This window comes from Puma concolor, chromosome D3 (assembly GCF_028749965.1).
Source record: "Puma concolor isolate L17-30 chromosome D3, mPumCon1.1.hap2, whole genome shotgun sequence".
NCBI classification, from domain to species: Eukaryota; Metazoa; Chordata; class Mammalia; order Carnivora; family Felidae; genus Puma; species Puma concolor.
In genome coordinates, this window is record NC_141678.1 from 41,204,630 (window position 1) to 41,218,937 (window position 14,308).

The following is a 14,308-nucleotide window of genomic DNA, read 5'->3' on the forward strand; positions in this document are numbered from 1 at the left end:
CTGTGTGTGTGCCAACGCAACAGAAACCATCCTGCCTTAAGCTGACGTCCTGAAACACTGGTGGTGGTTTGTAAATATTCAGACCCTGTTGAGAATTGTATGTTTTCAGCTGATTTTTTTTCTCTTATTATAGTAATCATATTTATGTATTTCTTTCCATTCCTTATACATTTCTGCCATATATATATATATGTATATGTATACACACACACGCACACATGTGTATATATGTATGTACACATACATATATTTCAGAGATTAGGAGATTAGAATTTTTTTTCACTTAACATGATACCTTTGTAATCTCTCAGTGACTACATATTATTGGAAACTGACTTAGTTGCACATAATTTCATCAAAGTGATACACCATGAATTTTCAAAATTCTCCCTTTATGATTTTCTTTATTCTCTTACTTTTTATAAAAGGCAAAACTGAAGCTCCAAGATGGCCCAAATGATGTTGTGTTTAGTATTACAACCCAATATCAAGGTACCTGCCGCTGTGCAGGGACCATTTACCTGTGGAACTGGAATGACAAGATCATCATCTCTGATATTGACGGAACAATAACCAAGTAAGCACGAGCCCATGGTGGGTGGCAGGGAGGAGATAGGTACAGGTCACTGTGCAATGGGGGGCAGGATTGGGGGAATCCCTCCTTGACCACCGTCAGGAAGTGTTTTAAACTACACGCATGGAGACTTGAATACAGAGGTCACACGTGGTCACACACAGGATCATTCTGTGGATGGAGGAGATGGGTGGAGCTGTACAAATTAACATCAGAAACTTTTAGCAAGATTTAGTTATGTAGTCTCTAAGTTCTGGCATTAAAATTTAAAAAAAAACTGTTGAGATTAGGGAGAAGAAAAAGAGGATGTGTTGCGAATTATCTCTGAAAATGAACGTCTGGCTCTTGTGTCTGATTCTATTTTTAGAAATTCCTCTGTGAGTGTTCAGGGGACTGCCTCACTGCTATGCAAGTTGTGACAAAATCACCCTTGTAGATTATATTGTCCCCCCACTCTGCCTCTACCCAGTGGTTTTTGGCAGCTGGTATTTAAATAGGCAAACACTTGGCTGTATATGCTTCGTTTTCTGATACCTTTTCCTATTTCTTCCCTCTCAGGTCTGATGCTTTGGGGCAGATTCTTCCACAGCTGGGTAAAGACTGGACTCATCAGGGTATAGCAAAGCTCTACCATTCCATCAATGAGTAGGTATCTTGTCCCACATGGCCACGTACTCAAGTGAGCTAGAATTTTGCTTTAAGAACTACAGAAAAATGGCATACATCAGTCCATGGAAATTGTGTCTTCATGATCCAGCTATTCCTGCTTTCCTTTCCTGTAGACTCATACAAAGAAAAGTGTCAGCCGCCATTTCTGGAACATGAGCTGTGTATCAGTCATTGCGTTACATGTTTAACCTGTACCTCTCATCCTCACAGTGCTAGGAGTTTGAGGCACTACTTATATATATCTGTGGTTATAGTTATCATTGGGGGGTTAAGCTTTTACAGAAGAGCCAGATTTACATTTTTTTAAATTGGGGTTGCTTTGTTGTTGTTTAAGAGAACAAGTAGGAGGGAGGGGTAGAGAGAGAAAATCTGAAGCAGGCTCCACACCCAGCACAGAGTCCAAGGCAGGACTCGATCTCACAACCCTGAGATCATGACCTGAGCCGAAACCAAAAGTCGGACACTCAAAAATCAAAAGCCACTTCATCGCCCCTAATTGGATATTTTTAAGTTGGATTTCACTGAGTAGCTAATACTTGCATGCATGGGGTCATCCATGGGGTCCTCTCTGTTGGGGCAACAGAGAAAACAGTGCTGTGGCCTTTGTGGGACCATAATCCATATGAGTTAAATAGATTTGAAAATTTAGTGTCTTGGGGCGCCTGGGTGGCTCATTCGGTTAAATGTCTGACTTTGGCTCAGCTCATGAGCTCACAGTTTGCAAGTTTGAGCCTCGCATTGGGCTCTGTGCTGACAGCTCGGAGCCTGGGGCCTGCTTCAGATTCTGTGTCTCCCTCTCTCTCTGCCTCTCCCTCCCTCATGTTTGCTCGCTCACTCTCTCTCTCTCAAAAATAAATATTAAAAAAAAAAAGGAAAAAGAAAACTTAGTGTCTTAAGCATTAGTTGAGAATGCCATAGTATGAAAATTGTATGTCTGTTACCCATGATTTTGCTCCTTGTCTTACAGAATGGTTTGCATTCTACAAATTGTCTTTATAAATGAGATCCTTTGCATCTTGCCTTTATGCAGATAACTTAAAGATAGTCCAGGGTTTTTGTTCCGTAATCTGACTTTCATTGACTGGTTGCTGAAGATATATCAGTATTTATAAATTTAGCATAATCCCTAGTTGCATATATCCCCATTTTTCCCTATGATGTTTTCTATGGAGAAGTGAGAACTTTATAATCCTAACTACTTTCCTTATTAAATTTAAGAATTTGATTTTCACAACAAACGAAGGGAGCTTTATTTGGATCTTTTAAAAGAATAGTCCCTTTTTTTTTTTTTTCCATTTTTGCCACAGTATGTGTTTCTAAACAGGATGTGTTCTCTTTTCTTTCAGGAATGGCTACAAGTTTCTGTATTGCTCCGCCCGTGCCATCGGCATGGCCGACATGACCCGTGGCTACCTGCACTGGGTCAATGACAAGGGCACAATCTTGCCTCGGGGCCCTCTGATGTTATCCCCTAGCAGCTTGTTCTCTGCCTTCCACAGGTACACCTGTGTGTGCATGCATGTGTGTGCACATGTGTGGGTGCATGCGCCTGCTCGCGCTGGGGGAAAGGGTCTGAATGGGGAGGTTGGAGGTCAAGCTCATCATAAGGGTTTGTATCTGATTCTGAGCTTCGGCATTTCTTGGTTCTTCGGCTCCCCCAGACCCAGAGCATTCTAACTCAGAGCTCATCCTAGTCTGTGTCAAACACGGTCCAAAAATCAAGCTGTCACGTTTTCTCCTTCCCTAAACACCATCACTCAGAGCCTTAGTCTTTCTTGACTGGCAAAGGAAGAGAAAGAAAGATATCAGTTATAAAATATTTTAAGAAATGAGTGATTGTGAGCACTAAAATCTTTTCAGGATCACATACCAGGAAAAACTACCATTTCAGGTTTGGTCATTGTATTTGTACTTTTTTTTTTCTCCCTAGGGAAGTGATAGAAAAGAAACCAGAGAAATTCAAAATAGAGTGTCTAAATGATATCAAGAATCTGTTTGCCCCCTCTAAGCAGCCCTTCTATGCCGCCTTTGGAAACCGTCCAAATGTAAGTGTGTAGCCTTTGGTATGGTGGGTAAAATTCAGAGGCGTGTATTTTTTAGGGTACAGCCCGGATATAATTGTCAAACCAATTGTATAAACAGAATGAATGTTCTGCTAAATGGGTTTTCATTTATCTGTTCCAAATTTCTGCTGTTGGGTCCTGTAAGACATCTGCCCTAGAGTTTTGGTATATGAGAAAGGGCACTTTCTCTTTGTTTCTATGGCTTTGATTCCATCTCCTCGGGCAGTCCTGACTCCTGTGTAAGTGGTTCTAAGCCATGTCCTTGGATCCACCCCAGAGAGTGCTCCGCCTTCGAGAAAGCTTCCCAGCCTGCCTACCCACACACGGGCCCTCAGTTTCCAGGCGTGCGGAAGGTGTTGCCACCTGGCCTCTGGCAGGCAGCAGGGCCCCTCTCCCATTCCAGGGCCCCTGGCGTCTGTCAGCCCCCAGTTTTCTGACTCCGAGTGCCCTTGGGTTTGGCCCCACTCTTTCAGTTTGTCTAAAGTTCAGTTTTAGCAGTGGCAGAGGGACACTGTGCCTGCACCACGTGTTCCCAAGACAGCCTTTGTGTTCATACTGTTTTTCTGGCTCACAAGGAACCAGAGAAGCATCTCCTGATTTCTTCTCTCATAATCACCTTATTTAATGTTTTCTTCTGCAGGATGTCTATGCTTATACGCAAGTTGGAGTTCCAGACTGCAGAATATTCACCGTGAACCCCAAGGGTGAATTAATACAAGAAAGGACCAAAGGGAACAAGTCATCGTAAGTGTGCTCCTCCTCCTCAGCCCGCCGCCCGGCAGCCAGGGGTGGAGTTGGGAACAGAGATTCTGAGGATCAGGCCCAGCTCGAAATATCAGTAGTGTACCTGTCTGTTGGAGGCTTTCCTCTTTGCCTGGGTGTGTCCTTCTCTGTAATAGTGTCTGTACTGGGATCACTGACTATTTTAGACTTCGAAGAGGAAGGCTGTGTCCTGGGAAGGGATGCATGCCCGTCTCAGATCCTACTGCATTGAGGAATCTCTGTAACTAGCTTCACGATATGCAATCCTGTGCTCTTACATCAATTTCAGAGTAACACTTTGTGCGTTTTTCCCCCAATCCCTTCTCTTAGGTATCACAGACTGAGCGAGCTCGTGGAGCACGTGTTCCCACTTCTCAATAAGGAACAGAATTCTGCCTTTCCGTGCCCAGAGTTCAGCTCCTTCTGCTATTGGCGAGACCCGATCCCCAAAGTGGACCTGGACGACCTGGCGTGAAATGGCACCTCCAGGGGCGATCCTCCGTCACTCGCCTCGCAGCAAGGGAAGGTGACCAGCACTTCTGCTGGACAGAGGACACTGGGCTACCCTCCAAGCCACAGGTGCAGAATGGGACTCAATGCTGACAGCCAGGGACCAGCAGGCACAGGGAGAGCTCCTGAAGTTGGAACTGCTGTCATCCTTCCCCTTCCTAGGCCTGGCAGAGCTGTGGCTCAGTGCCCTGGGCAAGCGGGCAGGGGAGGACTCGGACCTGACCTTGGAAGCCTGGGCTCCTATCACTGGTCGTCCTCATACACGCGCTGTGTCAAGTGTGTGCTGGTGCTTCTTTAACTGAATAATTTAAAAGGAAGAAAAAAGAAGCTAAATAAGAGTGGACCAAAACATGTATAAAGTAAAAGTGTTATCGTTTCCACTGGGCAGTTGAGAGCGTTTCTCTCTAAAACCAGGGCTTTCTTTATGGGATCAGGGTCCACTGAGCTGCCAAAGGTCCAGTTAGTGATTGATGTTGGTTCACACCGCCTATGCACATTTCTTCTGTGGGCGCCTCCTTCCCTCCTGTGGTGAGACAAGACACCTGCTCAGGCGGGCTGCTCTGGACAGGGGCCCAGGCCACCGTCCCAGCCCCGCAGATGTGGGCTTCTGGGGAAGGAAAGTCCCTTAGATCACTGTCTTCTCAGCTGTGGACAAAGCCAGGACAGACAGGTGTTGCTGGGCCTGCTTGGTGCCTATAGGAAGAGTACTGCCAACAGCAGAAGTAGATTGGACAAGTAACTGATCTGTTTTCAGAGAGGCCTTAGAAATGCAAATACATACTTGTGTGGGGTTCTGGAAGAGTCCTTTTCTCTGCTCTGCCTGCAGCTCAGTTTCTCCGCCTGGTTGTAATGAGACATGTCAGTCTCAGAACAGCACCGGGGGAGGGTTCTGCCCCATCCGCCCCTCCAGAACCAGGAGCCTCAGTGTCAACAGTCACCTCAGTGTTCGAAGCCAGAGAACTGTTGGAGAGGAGGATTCTGTACACACACACAGGCCTCAGCTGGGAGGGAAGCGGTGAGCCGAGTTCCAGAGCAGCGAGGGGAGCTGCAGATCCAGGCGCCCGCTGGGGATGGTTTCCTGTCCCCCTCCCTCTGCCCACCCCCCCACCCCCCGACCCCCCGCGCTTGCCCGTAGTTGTACTGTGGCATTCGCTCCCCACCCCCCCCGTTTTAGTTGGCCCCACCCCAGTGATAGTGATCTAGAGATGGAGAAATGGGAGTAGTTATTTTTCCAGATTGGAGAGTCGAAGTCCTTTGAGTTCAGCTGTTTCTCCCAGCACTGTTGGATGCGGTGACAATGGTAGAGTCCCCTGAACGCAGTTCTCAGTGGCAGAACCTGGAGGCACGTGTTCCCAGAGGAGGAATGACACCTGCTTCTTCCAGTGCAAACCTGCCCACCTTAAACAGTTCAAAGACTAATTGTTTAATGAGTTTATTTATGTACAGGTTAGGCAAACTAGGTTATGTTTATATGAAATTCTGCCCAGTTAGCGAATCAAAATCCTGGCAGAGCAGCGTGCCGCTATTGATCTCATAGACGCCACAGCGTGTCCCCCCCATGTTGGCTTTAGAGGGAGAACATGAGCTTTAGTAGGGCTTCTCTGCACATGCACGGTACGGAAAATCTTCTATACCTTCTGTAGTGCTTTTCAGGTTGTCCTTTAAAGAGTTTTTGATTAGACAGTTTTTTCCCTTGATAAGCTCTTCCCTCTGGACACACAGGCTTTGTCAAGGTCCAGGCCAGGAACCCGGGTCTCCCAGCCGTGTGCTGAGGGTGGCAGACCCCTCTGTCCCCGGTGTCCATAAGCACTAGACTTTGTCATTTTGTTGCTGCAGATTGATCGATCCAGTGGGTACGTTTGCTAATTAACGTGAGTCTTTTTCCTTATTTAAAAGGAGTCCCTCTTGCTGAAAGTAGATGATTACTATCACTATAGTGTTCTGAAAGTATTAAGTTTGTGCTGAAACCCATTGCCATTTGGTACAAATGACATTTGTTCTTTCTGTGAAAGAGCGTTACCCTTGAGTGTGTTTGTACACAGACCCTTACGATGGTGAGTTAATGAAGCGTTAGCCTCGCGCTGCTTTCGGTGGTGGGTGGTATCAGGGGTGATTGCAAGCTGATCGGGCTTTTCTAAGTCGTTCTCTAGGCTCCCCTGGTGAAACGGCCTTGGCCCGTCTCCCTCTCTCCAGTTCACCCTGACTTGAGTGTTTGTCTTGATGCCCATGTGCTGAAGAAGCTTGTCTGGTTGTGTTGTCGACATCTGCGTCTCTGGCAGGAATTAGGAAGTGCACGTGCAGGCCCGGAGCTTGCACACTTAGCCCCCCTGTGTGAGGACTGTGTTTGCTGTGCTTTAAAACCATCTGCATAGTTTCCAACTAGAAAAAGAAAAACTTCCTAGTGTGATGTCCTAAAATGAAAGCTGCTGATAATCACTGGGAGAACAGCCAGGAACAACAGCTACGTGACTGGAAAGTGCCTGTGCCCTGTAGCGACTGCGTGTGGCCCTTTCGGACTTCATTGTTGAAGGTGTGAGCAAGACCTTTTAAAAACAGGTAGAAAGTAAATGCTTTCTAGTAAATGCTAGTTGGTGAAAACAAACTCTTCCAGGAAATTTTATCATCTTTTTAAGTTACTGTGGGAAGCCTTGTTTTCCTCTGCTTTAGAACATGCTGTGTTTAATGAAACCGGTTAAAAATGGAGTTTTTGTTTAAAGTAAGTGCTCTTTCCAGGTGAAAACTAGTTTTTTTGGTTTGTTTTGAAGGTAAGAAAGGGAGGGGTAACTTTGTTGTTTTAATTTAATAATTACATTCAGTCTGTGATGAAGTATTTGATTATTAGCAATGCCACTAACAATTTTTGAGTTGTCAGAAATTACTTGTAAACATCAGTACAGTACTCAGTCACGGCAAAGACAGTTATCCTAAGATAAATGGCTCATATTTTGGTGCAGTGTTTGATGTTCAAAACAAAATGTTACAACAATAAACAAACGTAAACTGAGTGCATTGGACTCCTTCCTTCAGAGGACATTTAAACCGTATTCTCTGTACTCTTGCCAGAAATTGATAATTTCCATAAATTAGCATTTTGATCTTTGCTGACACTTAAATTTGTCTACAGAAAGGACTTCTTTTTGGTGCTTATTTTTATAAAACCTGACTCCAGAAGTGCGGCTACACCCACAGGAACCAACCTCTCTGGCTTTGTACGTTCTGCCAGAGAATGATTCATTCATACATATGTAATTCCTGGTGTGTCCGCACTGGCATCCTCTAGACTGCTGCCCCCTCAGCCCTTCAAGGGTCCCCTGGGAGACCTGCTCCGAGCCTTCGCCACCCCACCTTTCACTAGACCCTCCCTCAAGGTGAGTACCACTTAGCACTCCTGATGTTTTCATCAGCCTAGGAGAGTCCAAGTGATCTTGGATCAAAAACCACATCCACATACTATTTAAATATCTTTTTATCCCCTCAGATTGCTGGCCCTACCAGGTGCAGCATACGCTGGATACGAATCCCAAAGCCCTCCTTGAGAGCCTGCCTTCCAGTATGGCAAAGCTATTCATTTCATGCTTCTTCACCTTGACAGGAGGGCAGGGCAGGGTGAGGGGACAGAGGGTCTTGGGGATGTACTTAGGGAATAGAAAGGAAGCGCTCAGAGGGAGAGTGACTGTAAGGAACCGGCTTCTAGTGCCTGGGAGCAGAGAAGCATGGGCTTCTTCCTGCAGCCCTGAAGAGTGCAGCCTTTTTCCCTCCCTTGAGGATAGGACAGTGTAGGGGGGGAAAGGAACTTGTTTAGAAAGTGGACATGGATATGTACGATGCCATGTTTTAGATCTGCAAGCGTGGATTGGGTCTGTCTCCCTGATTGCAAACCCTTCTTTCAAACCGCAGATCACTCGTGAGACCACTCGAAAGATGATCGGGTCACTGAGAAAGCTGAATCAATGCGCTACCATGGAAATAATTTCAAATGCAGTGGGTGTTGATTTGCACTCTTTATTTGTGGTTAATCATTTAAATGAGGCCATTTGTTAATGTTGGGGGGGGGGGGGGGGGCGGGTCCCAGTCCTGTCTCTGTTTAAGTGCCCTGACCTTTTCCTCGGCAACAGCACCTTTGAGAAGTCATTTTCTGGTACCTGATTGCATCTGGGCATGGTTCCTAGCTTAAAGCCTGTCAGCTCCTGGAAGGGACTGCTCCAGAGCTCCCAGGGTCCTGAGCTTGGCCAGCCTTGCGGTTTCCCTCAGTACAGAGGACGGCCTTTTCCTTTTTGAAAGATGCTGTGTTCTGAGAAGAAACTTCTGAGTTTTCATTTATTTTATCTTGAACTAAATGCAGGACCTGCTGTCATTAGATTTCATTTATCTTGCCTATCTTGGATACAGAGTGCTGAAATGTACCTTTTTTGGTAAATGAGTCAGTCTGCACTGAGAGAAGACGACCAAGTTTTTGGTGCTCTAGACAACCATCTATGGAGTAGAAAGAATGGTCCCTGTCTCCCTTCTGTCTGGCCTGTCTTTCCAGCTGCTGAGCATTTGTCCCCTTTGGCACTAAGGTCTTTACAGGGAGGTGTGAGGGAGAGAGGGCTAAAGTATGTGCACGTGCCAGCTGGGTTTTCCTGAAATGCTCCACTGCATTGGGTTTTTTTCCATGAGTCATGTCTAGGTCGGCCGGTGATACAGCCACCATTAGCCAATTCCCCAGCTGTAGAAACAGGGAAGGAGAGTGCCCCTCCCCCCAACTCCTGGATAGAGAGATCCAGATTTTAAAGTCCTAAAACCACAAACCTGAAATTCTTGGGTCACTTCTGCTTACCTGGGGGAAGGGGATGAGGAAGAAGGCTCCTTTCTGAAGTGTCCAGGGGCCACCCTATCATCTCATTTGAAAGCAGGCCTAGAAACTCACATAATTTTTACAGCATATGAGAGTATCCTGGGTGGCTGAATCGGGTAAGCGTCTGACTTTGGCTCAGCTCATGATCTCACAGTTCATGAGTTTGAGCCCCGCATCAGGCTCTGCTGACAGCTCAGAGCCTGGAGCCTGCTTTGGATTCTGTCTCCCTCTCTGCCCTTCCCCCGCTCATGCTCTGTCTCGCTCAAAAATATACAATAAACAACATTAAAAAAATAAATTAAAAAAAAGAGTATCCAGTGGCTTGATTTCAGGCCCAGGAAACTTGTTTCTATGATCTACAACTTTCCCTGGGACTCTAGGCGACTTGCCTCTCCCAGGGGCACTTGATTGGCCAAAAGATTTTACCAGCCTGATGAGCAGAGACCACCTAAAGCTAAGAGTCTTGTGTCCTAGGGGTTTCTGTGGCTGCAGATAAAGGAGCAATGTGCCTGGGCTTCCCTGGAACAGAATGTGCTCTCCATGGGAAGATGCCTGCTTTTCTCCGATGATCTCAGCTTTCAGTGTGTGATCAGTTTTATGTTGGGCCTGTTGTTGCCGGGGAACCCGCAAGTCTGTAAAGCCGCATCTGCTGTGAGCTGAGGCGTGCAGTGAGCGATCTCATTGGGTCGGCCAGCTGCTGATTAGATGTGAATTTTAAGCATCCCCTAGAGGAGCCCCTCTTTAGCTGCAGAGATACAGGGGGGCCTTGACCTCTAAGCACATCTGGTTTGTCTTTACAAGCAAAAATCAACCCCCAAGTGTATAGCTTGGATAGTGAGGGGTAACAGTGATATGGCTGAGATTTATTCAAGCTTACTTTCTACAAGCATAAAAAAATTACCTTTCTGCAGTTTGCTTTTTAGCAACAACTCTCAGTCCATAAGGCACCAGACTGGAGTAATCTGAAGTGGTTTTTCATCTTTATTGACACTCCCTGTCTTTGCACTTCAAATGTACATGTCATTCAAGGAGCCCCACGAGCTGCACAAGCCCCCTCTGCCTTCCTTCACAGCTGGGCATGGGCCCAAGTGAGCGGTGCCAACCAGCCCTGGGATAGCCCACCCTGGAGACCTGAGGTCTCTGGGGTGGCACGTGCCACCTCGGCACTTCAGTGCATCTGAACTTCTCTCCCGCAGGCAGCATAAATGCAGACTGCGTCCACAGGAACCACTTTGCCGGCCCGCCGCCTCTCAGCCCTGCAGCCCAGCAGCTCTTCTCCATCAGCAAGATGTGGTCCTGGGCAGCAGATTAAGCTCTGCGGTTAGCACCCAACGGGCCCGGCACAGGCTCTGTGAGCGAAGCCACAGAGGAGGCCCCAGCTCCTCAGGTGTCCAGTCGGAATGACAGAAGGTGGTGGCCCCATCAGGCACATGTGTCCTCACCACCTGCCTGGGAACTCTCGGGTGTGTGGCCTCAGGAGCCAGGTAAGGTCTGTATCTTGGGGGAGGTGTTGGGGCGTCTGCAGAAAACTAGACCAGTGCTCCAGTTACATACATAATAAACTGCATATATTAAAGCTTCCAAGTTCTCACAACGATCTTTCTTCTTCCCTTTCCCCAGGCACCCTAGAGGTGAGAAAGGAAAGGATATAAGAAAACCCCACTAAACGTGGAGTACATTTCATCAAAGTCCGTGTGAGCCAAGCGGCCCCCAGTCACCACGATGTTGACGCCATCTCCTGCCTTCAAGTGCACGATGAGGTGGAATGCCCCTGGGCCCCCACAAGTGTGTAGAGCCCCCTGGGGCCGGTGGTATTCCAGGAATTCCCTCTTGTAGCCGGCTGTGTGCAGCTGGGCCACACTGGCATTGGAGACCGACAGGACAGCTTCCACGTACGCGTCCCTCTCAGGAGTGAGGGTGGCTGTGATCAGGTAGCGCCCATCGTATGGAGCCGTGAAGATCCCTGGGAGGATGAAGGCAGGCACTTGTCACACCATCACAGGACCTTTGTGACAGGTTATCGGTTAACCCAGATTTGGGGAACTAACCATCTCTGTTTGTCCAGGACTGTCCCAGGAGACCCAACGGGGAGAGGTGGTCACCCAACCTCTAGAAGATAGGTTGCCCTGAGGGGACGTACTTGCACCTGCCCTCCATCCACCCAATGACAGACTCCTTAGCTGGCCCAGTCCTCACTGTGACACCCCCTGTCTTCTGCTTGGAACATCCAGGAGAGGACAAATCTTGCAAAACCCCCAGGATGTGCTCTGATGACTAGAACTCTCACCTACGCCCGGAGCAGCCGTCAGAATAACCTTCCCCATGCTGTCATGCGGTGAGCACGGAGAGGACCACCCACCCTTGCTGGAAGAGAGTTCAGCTGCTTTAACATTCCTGGCGATGGGGTACACACCAGCTTCAGCAGTGCTATGTGCATGGCGCAGGTATGAAGACGCAGGGTCCGCTCCTACCTCACCCAAGGTTTAGTGGGGAAGCAGCAGCTGCCCAGATCCTGGTTGCATTTTGGGAGTTTCCTCCATCATTGAGAGCACCCCAGGGCCAACTTAGAATAAGCCTCACAACCTGTGTGCTGGGCATAACATCCACAAAATGCCTGAGTTGCCTCCTGAGGAGGCAAGAGCAAAAAGAACCCATAAAGTTTGTCACTAACCCAGGGAGAGGCCACAGCCAGCCCTCCTCACTTGGAAGAGCCAGTCCCCCTGCACGGGATCAGTATACAGGTGGCATCCATTTGTGGCCAAAAATAAGCAGGCATTCACTGAGCCAGTGGCCCACAGGTTCTGAGCATGGGGAAGCAGGGGAGGTGGTGGTTGGAGGGAGGGGGATGGCATGAGGAAGGGTACATGGGTTGGTAGATAGACCCATTTGCAAAGCAGCAACTGTAGATGCCCCAAAACCACAAGGGTCGGAGCCTACACCAAATGTTGGTGGGAGCAGCCACTTCCCACAGGCTGTGGGGAGGGCTAGGCACGGACCCCGACCACAGGCCAAAAGTGACAGAATGGAGGGCCCAGGAGCCGAGAAGGAATCTCGTGGACTGCCCTGAAAGATGGTCAGAAACTGCCAGGCCCTGCTGCTCCCTTCCCCAGCTTTTAATGACAAGTAATATAAAGCTCCACAAGTCTTCCTGAGGCACCAGAACGCACGGCCTCCTACGCCGCTTAGAGACTGCCTGTGGGGAGGCCTCACTCGGGGTCACCCAGAATGTGAAAGAAATGTCAGTCACCATCTCTGCTTGCAAACGTCACCTGACCCGTCAGGGTGGACAAGCTGTCCCCACCACCCAGGCAGCATGGGGTGAGGGCCCCAGGGGAACCTGAGCTTGTGGAGAAAGTGAAAGTCTCTGAAAGCAAAGGCTCTTCCCACACCCCAGCCTGGAGAACAGCAGAGTCCTGAGCTTGACTCCAGTTGGCCTGGAGGACCCCGAGTTCCTTTCCCAAGTTCCGTAGGTAACTTTTATGCTCACTAAAACCTAAGCCTTGTCCTAGGAACAGTGGGATTTAGCTAGATGGCAGGACGGCCGGGCAGGACAAACACGAGAGTGAGGCCTAAAATCTCTGCCTGCCAAGGAACTCTGTTCCATCCGCCTCCTTGTAACCTTCCTGACCTCCTCCTGCCCTCACACCTGTGCATTTCCTCAGGGAGGACTTCTGTGGGCACGGCAGCATGCTGGCACTTGATGTGATCAGAGATGGGCCTCCCCAGCTTTGTGAGCTACTCAGGAAAGGTGACTGGGCCCTCGGCACAAGCCCCTGGGTCCTGCTTTACCCTGCCCCAGCCACACCTGGAGCTGTGCTTCCCTCCAGGAAGTGGGGCCCTGACACGCCTTCCCCTTATAGAGGAGAAAAGATGCCCATGTCTGGCCTTTCAGGAAGGAAGGCTCTCACTTCAGTCCCCAGGGACAAAGATGGACAGAAGCCCAGGCACAGGTGTGGCGGGAAGGAGGAAGCCAGGAACCCAGGGTGACCTCCGTTGTCGTACAGATAATCTGGGCAACAAGACAGATGCTGCAGGCAGGACCCAGGCCCACAGCTAAAGCAGTTCTATTCCAGAGCAGGAGACCCCGCAACCGGGTCCGGTCCCTTCCGGAAGGAGTGCTGTCACCCTTTTTGGCTCTGTTAATGAGCCACAAGCCACTGAAGGAGGCAGGGCAGGGGTGGGCTCTCCCCCATCCTGTCCTGGGGTGTGGGGACAATAGATGCTTAGGAAGAAGACCTCCCCGGGGCTTGGAGGACAGCGGGGAGGGGCCAGGGTGCAGTCAGTGGTGGGCAGAGCCTAACAACAGTGCCAAGGACTGGTATGCTGCTCTCATGACTAGAAAAGGTCACTGCACATTCACCCACCCACCCCACAGCCTGGCAGCTGCAAACTTCTTCACCTAAAACTCCACAAATCAGGGGAGGAGCAACAGGGGCCAACTGGTCCCCCAGGCACCCACAGCTGCTCAGGCACCTTGGGCGTGGCGTCCCCACCCCGCACACAGGACAGGGGGCCCGCTGGCATGTGGAGACCGTGCACCGCCTCAGAACTCACCAGTGTCGGGGTTGTACACGTCCCCGTCATTTACCAGCACTTTGTTAAAGAGGACGACACCCCCATCGCTGGGGAAAGGCTTCTGGGTGAGCCCCGCAGAGAAAGACACCAGAGAAGGCGCTGGAGTCCCTGGAGCAGAGAGGACATGAAGTATTCACAGGGATCAGGTTGCGCCAGTCTGGAGAGGCAGCCTCACGGTGCTGTTTGGCCTTAAGGTGGCAAAGCACTGTGGGACACAGGGCCAGGCCAGTCCTCGTCGGTTTGGGGGTGGGGACGGTGAGCAGCAGGACAAGCACTGTCTGGGAGTGGACATGTGAGACCGTGTGACACTGTGTGTGT

General features: G+C 49.2%; 2 protein-coding genes across 4 annotated transcripts in view; one reads left to right on the plus strand and one right to left on the minus strand.

Annotated features, from left to right (window-relative positions):
• Window positions 1–7,583, plus strand: part of LPIN2 (lipin 2) — an 86,532-nt gene extending 78,949 nt beyond the window's left edge. For both annotated transcript variants that reach the window (XM_086682566.1, XM_086682565.1), the window contains exons 15-20: window positions 429–577; window positions 1,133–1,219; window positions 2,590–2,742; window positions 3,174–3,288; window positions 3,947–4,050; window positions 4,399–7,583. In XM_086682566.1, coding sequence (XP_086538692.1) covers window positions 429–577; window positions 1,133–1,219; window positions 2,590–2,742; window positions 3,174–3,288; window positions 3,947–4,050; window positions 4,399–4,543 — 753 coding nt within the window. In that variant the 3' untranslated portion in view covers window positions 4,544–7,583. The remainder of the gene's footprint in view (window positions 1–428; window positions 578–1,132; window positions 1,220–2,589; window positions 2,743–3,173; window positions 3,289–3,946; window positions 4,051–4,398) is intronic.
• Window positions 7,584–10,383: 2,800 nt separating this feature from the next.
• EMILIN2 (elastin microfibril interfacer 2) overlaps window positions 10,384–14,308 on the minus strand; it is a 52,310-nt gene continuing 48,385 nt past the window's right edge. For both annotated transcript variants that reach the window (XM_086682563.1, XM_086682564.1), the window contains exons 7-8: window positions 13,970–14,098; window positions 10,384–11,378 (exon numbers count right to left, since the gene is read on the minus strand). In XM_086682563.1, the coding sequence (XP_086538689.1) occupies window positions 11,041–11,378; window positions 13,970–14,098 (467 nt within the window). In that variant the 3' untranslated portion in view covers window positions 10,384–11,040. The remainder of the gene's footprint in view (window positions 11,379–13,969; window positions 14,099–14,308) is intronic.